The following is a 6,000-nucleotide window of genomic DNA, read 5'->3' on the forward strand; positions in this document are numbered from 1 at the left end:
TAGCGTGAACAATTGGAATCTTGTCTCGTGCCACAACTCCAAGGTAACTGTGAAACTGATCCTTGTGAGGTCCGGATCCTCTACCAGTCGCTGGATTCACACTGACTGTTGCCCTTGCTTGCTCCAATGTTCTTGCTGTCAACCTTCTTAGCCGAGTGGCTTGTCTAGTTTTCCTAGACGTCCCATCAGAAGGAATCTCGGACTGTGTGGGAGATGGAGGGGGTGTCGTCATTCGAATGACCCTGCTGAAACAAAATACATGCAGTCTTAAGTAGTCACCAAGTAACGATTACTGCACACAAATTGTTAGCATTGGTTGTCTATGCATTCAGTGGTTATGCAGCACTTATTCTGAAAGTAAAATGAAACAGAAACACACACATTGGTGCATTCAGAGAGTAAAATGAAACCTATTCTGAAATTGAAAAGCATGTTTCTCAAACAGAAACACACATAATCTGCAAAATTCCAATATACAAGAATGGCCTTGACCCTGAAATCGAAAAAGTGTGATTTCCTCTATGAGATTATTTCTTTATTCATCATGTAATGAGAAAACTGTGGTTTCCTCTATGAGATGAATTCTTTATTAATCATCTACAAATTTTTGGTATATAAGAATGAACCTAACCCTGAAATTGAAAAACTGTGGTTGCATAACATTTATGCATATATGAAACATATATTTTATTTTCTAAACTTGAGTATAATATGGATCATGGTGAAACTTGAAAGACATGTATTTTCTGGTATCAATCATATCTTGGTTGTTAAAAAGTCCGACATAGATTATTCCAATTCTTTGAGTTTAACTTATATATCTATTGAGCTACTTTATCTAGTGTCAATTAGTTTTTTTAAACTGAAATCTAAAATTGGCATCATAGACTCCATGAATATTAATTATGTTGATATATTGCTATCGTCTATTGAAGTGACTAGCAGTCTTGAAGTATATGGTTTGGCTAAGGCATTTGGTCCTTCATGTCATAGGAATAATATATTTCAATTATATATAAGATAATCTCATATTGGTCATGTTCTGTCAATAAATGCCATCATGAATCCTCTGCGTAGGAGTTGTAAAGTATTTGGCAAAGCTGGAAAGTAGTTGTTTAGATGAGCATGAATGTTGACTTCAGTAGGTTCTTTTGCTGAACCTATTGGTAAATTGGTTTGGTTTTCGATCAAAATCCTATTAAAAATGAATGATTCGATTATTCTGAATGAATTAAGGAAAAATCACCTTTTTTAGTTAGTTGAGAGCTCTGCCAATAGAATTAGTTAACATAAATAATGTGTGTGCAACTGAAGAATATCGAAAAATTATTCTGAATGTTGACTACCAGAACCTGGAAGAACTGAGAAGGACTAGAGGAGGAACCAAAAGGTATATAAATTAGAAAAATATGTAATTTGTAAAAAATAATAGGAAGTGTATAAAATTAGTTATAAACTTGGTAATTGATTCCAGCATAGCAAACAAATTTTAATTGACTCCACTTAACCTTTTCCCGCGCCCTAGCTCTTCCTTTTGGGATGTAGGTATGCAGTTGAATTAAATAGTTAGAAATTGGATATGGCAAGATTGAATTCTGGGTTGATATAGCCGCAACAAAGTGAATGGGGCTGGCAAAGGAAAGAGACCTAACAAAGGAAACTAGAAAGATAGATGCATATATGTGTGGCAATGTTGCAATAAAGTAAGATGTCATTACTACTGTGGAAAGCTGAGGGCATGTGAGTGGCAGCTATTGTCTAAGCTGGCTAGATAAATGATCGTGAGGATCTCTTATTTTTCTAGCTTGTTTAAAGCATGCATGTGCCTTGTACTATTTCCCCATTAAATTCAAAAGATAAGAGAAGAAACAGCCAGGCATAAACATAAATGCATGGCTGGCCTCTTCACAATTCTACAAATTAAAATTAATTAATTACACTCTCCTCCTCCTCTTAAAAATAACAATTTATACTTAATTTAATAAATTTCAATATAAATATATTTCTTAACAATAGTGGATAAATATGAAAGTATCTCCTGATAATATTTTATCTTTTTTACAATTCTCAATGCCACCAATAATTATTTTAAAACATTTATTGCTATTTTTAATATTATAAAAGGTGAGATAAAGTTTTAAATATCTTTATTGTTTGTTGTAATATTTTTTCATCTAAATTTTTTATTTCATCTTCCAATGTTACCAAATTGATGATAGCTGTTTAAAAGTTAATACTACCTAGCTATTAAATATGATGTGCATCCAGTGTCTATAGTGATGCCACCACATAGACACTACATGAGGAAAAATATCTAAAATGTCCATTTACATTAATTAAGAGGAAATTACGTACAATATATATTCATCTTTCAAGAAAGAAAAGCACAAATTTTAATTAAAATAAAATGATACATGTTCTTAGCCTGCTCCTCCTGCTGTAGGGAGGAATAATAATGGTTTCTCTTCTTCTTATTCTGGGAAAGTGGAACAAGAACCACCCACAAACGACTCTTCAACCCATCATGGTCATGGCCGCCACCACCATGATGAGGAGCTTGATTTAGAGCTCCGCTTGGGAAATAATAATTGGATTTTTTTTGTTTTTCCTTTTTCATCAACAAATATTAATTGTTAGAATGTTAGTTTTTACTGATAAAGGAGATCAAACTTGCCATATTTCCTTCCTCCCCTTCTCCCTTAGCCATCGAACCCACCTCTGGTGGATTTTTTGGTTGTTTTGATTTTTTTTTCTTTTTTTTTTGTTTCATTTTCTCATTTCTTGGTTATGTTTTTATAAGGATCTCAGTTGTTGGTTGATTGATTTTTTTAGTATGTCGTTGTTTTGTAAAAGGTGCACCTGTAGCAGCAATTTGGTTGGAAGAGATGGTGAAGAAGAGAAAGGAGAAAGGTGCACCTAGGACAGTGAAGAAGAGGAAGAAGAAGACAAGCCATATGTGAAGGGAGAATGTAAGTATTAATTTTAAAACAAATTACCAAAAATTATTAATGTGGAAGAAAGATTAGGGTTTGACGGAGACACTGAACAAAGCTTGTAGTGGAGTGTCATTTTCAGTTTCAGAATTATCTGAGTACATATATATATATATATATATGTCTACCTGCACATCCATCTTTGAGATTTTTTTCACATAGTTTAATGGAATTATATTATCTTTATTATTCACACCCCTTGTTTACACTAAACTAGAAATAGGCCATTTTCAATTTCTTTTGTTGATGGACAAGCACAAGCTAGTGTCATTACAATTAATGATTAAGAAATTAAAATGCAAAATTACTTAATAAGAAATATAATATTTATTATATATACTATATTTAATTTGATACCTTTTATTTTTTAATTTTATAATAGTATCCAAAAAGCATGTCATGAAAAATATAAAATTATAAATGTCTTGAGCAAGGTATCTACACACGTACGTACACTTCACTATTGATTATAACACTTTTATTTTGCCATATAGAGTGCATGTGGCATCAAATTTTGAAGAACCACATTATCTTCCCTTATATATACAATAACCTTGTAACTTATATATTCAATCAGCTTCAAGAAAAACAATTCAGATATAGCCAAAGTCCAACCCATATAGTCTCATTGCTTTCAATTTTCCAATACTTTTCTGAGTACCAAAACAGAAGGCACATCCGCACATACACATTCCAACGTACAAAATGAGGCACTTTTTAGTACTAGTACCACTGATCTTGCTTGTTTTTGCTGGTTTTCCATCCAAAGCAAAAGGCTCTCTGCTACCATTCACAAATCATCCAAATACCCTCTTGGCTTATCTATGGTCTAATCATTTCCCTGATCCATTTCGCGTGTTAGAGCAAATCCCATTTGGGGTTGACAAAGATGAAACATTCACAGCTCTATCATCACATGCAAGAGTGGATTGGAAGGAGACACCAGAAGGGCATGTCATAATGCTAGATGTGCCAGGGTTGAAGAGAGATGAGATCAAGATAGAAGTGGAAGGGAATAGAGTGCTGAGAGTGAGTGGAGAAAGGAAGAGGGAAGAGGAGAAGGAAGGGGATCACTGGCATAGAGTGGAGAGATCCTATGGCAAATTCTGGAGGCATTTCAAGGTGCCAGACAATGTGGACTCTCAAGGTCAATTATAAGATTTATTTGTATAACTACGCACATTTAAGTACAATTCATGGAATGAGGGAAAATGACAAGATCAATGTAAGCATGCCTATTCTTTTGTTCAATAAAACTTTTTTTAACCTATGAGATTAACTGTTATGGTTGTTATATTGCTTTGGTTTTTACAATTTGATTTTATTGCTGAAAATATTGTTTTTAGATTATATTTTTTGAAGTTGTAATCATTCTATATTCTTTAAGTTTGTTTACTGGCTTTTTTTTCACAGATCAAACATATTGAGAACAAAAAATGTCATGGATGCGTCGTGAGGGATACAGAATTTACTTAGTTTTTTTTTCTCTTATTCTTATTTGATATTATCCCTATAATTAGTTTTTCTTGCTTCAAATAGGTATTTTAATATTTTCTTTAATTTCAATGGATCAAAATGTTATTTTTACTTACTTCTTAATTCTGGTGATAAATTTTTTATATAATTTTTAAAGTTGCTTACTTTTTTAATTTTCTTCTATCTTAAAGTTTTGTTGTGTACAGAGCGTGTATATATATTAACCTCCATTCTTTCCATCATCTAATTCCTTGTACAACATTCCATCATGTCTCAACTGTGAACAGTGTAATCAAATATGGATGCTCTAGGAAGTTCATACAGCAATAAGGATGGCAATTTTTGAAGGCTTTTGCTTCCACAAACCACACCATCACTCCTTCAACATGTGTGATTGTACACATAAATTATCACTGTTAGTATGCATGAGTAGAGAAATTATTTTCCATTTTCCTTTTCTCAGAACTTTGTTGCACTATTTGTTATTAATAAACAATGAAGAGCAAGGTGAGATGTGTCCAAGGGGGAATCAAAATCATGGGATATTTGTTTCTAAACTTTTTTTGTCCTGAAGGCTTTTATTTTCGGTTGTGAAAAATTCTCTTGATTTTTATTATATATCTATACTTTATTTTTTTCAGTTATTTGCAATTTTTATCTACCCAACACCTTCACGCAATTCAATTGCAAAGTGTAAAACCAAAGAGATTTACATGGTCTCATTCCTTCTTCTATCAGCAAGTTTTCACCATATATCTTCATCTTGTTTTTTTTTTATCTGTTTTCAATTATCTTCGTCTTCTATCTTTAAATTTTAAACCTCCCATTTTAAACTTGTTCACGTTTTAAAACTGTATAACCATCTTTAATAAACCAAAATCTAAACTCTCAATGTTTATTTATATAAAAATATAAATAAACTAAAAAGAATTTTCTTTCAAATGACATTATTGAAAATTCTCGAAATTTATTCTGACAAGTGATAAGTGATTGGATGGAACTGTGATAAGTGATATAGAAGGTGGTGAGGTAACAATTGATAACTTAAAATCAACATTGAAATCTGAAAGGAAAGCCTTAAGTACATTAGCAAGTAATTTATATTATAAGTATATCACCTTTAAATTCATATTTATATTAAAAAATGACCTAAGTAGATGAAAAAAAATAGATATTGAAGTAAAATTGTAATTAAAAAAATACCAAAAAATAAAAAAGTAACATTTTATGCATAACTTGTTTAGATGTTATTCCTTATGGTTCGAGTAATAATAACGATTTTTTTTTGCATAAAACAAAGAGGGGAACGAGCAACAATTTGAAGGTTGTACATTCAGGAACTAAAGAATTCAAAATAGCTAGTAATAAGAGGGATTTGTTTTTGGGATTTTCTGAGCACCAAGAGCGGCTACGCAAGAAGCTTGCACTTGACGAGGGAAGGATATTTGCAGCTAATGAACAACTTTCTTAACTATTTGTCCCTTCAGATTTGAACTAATTCTTTTGCTAATATGTAAATATAATAATATAT

The 6,000-nt window shown here is 31.9% G+C and overlaps 1 protein-coding gene across 1 annotated transcript; it reads left to right on the top strand.

The window, feature by feature from the left end:
• The first annotated feature begins 3,565 nt into the window (after positions 1-3,565).
• Positions 3,566-4,816, top strand: LOC106797062 (22.7 kDa class IV heat shock protein-like). Its single transcript, XM_041011692.1, has one exon. It carries the CDS (start codon positions 3,699-3,701, stop codon positions 4,149-4,151), a length of 453 nt encoding a protein of 150 aa, XP_040867626.1. The 5' UTR covers positions 3,566-3,698; the 3' UTR covers positions 4,152-4,816.
• Positions 4,817-6,000: the final 1,184 nt, after the last annotated feature.

This window comes from Glycine max, chromosome 18, assembly GCF_000004515.6.
Source record: "Glycine max cultivar Williams 82 chromosome 18, Glycine_max_v4.0, whole genome shotgun sequence".
In the NCBI taxonomy this organism is placed as follows: Eukaryota; Viridiplantae; Streptophyta; class Magnoliopsida; order Fabales; family Fabaceae; genus Glycine; species Glycine max.

Bases quoted from the DNA above. Each gene is read 5' to 3' on its own strand.
- LOC106797062 (XM_041011692.1), top strand. From the start codon at position 3,699: ATGAGGCACTTTTTAGTACTAGTACCACTGATCTTGCTTGTTTTTGCT.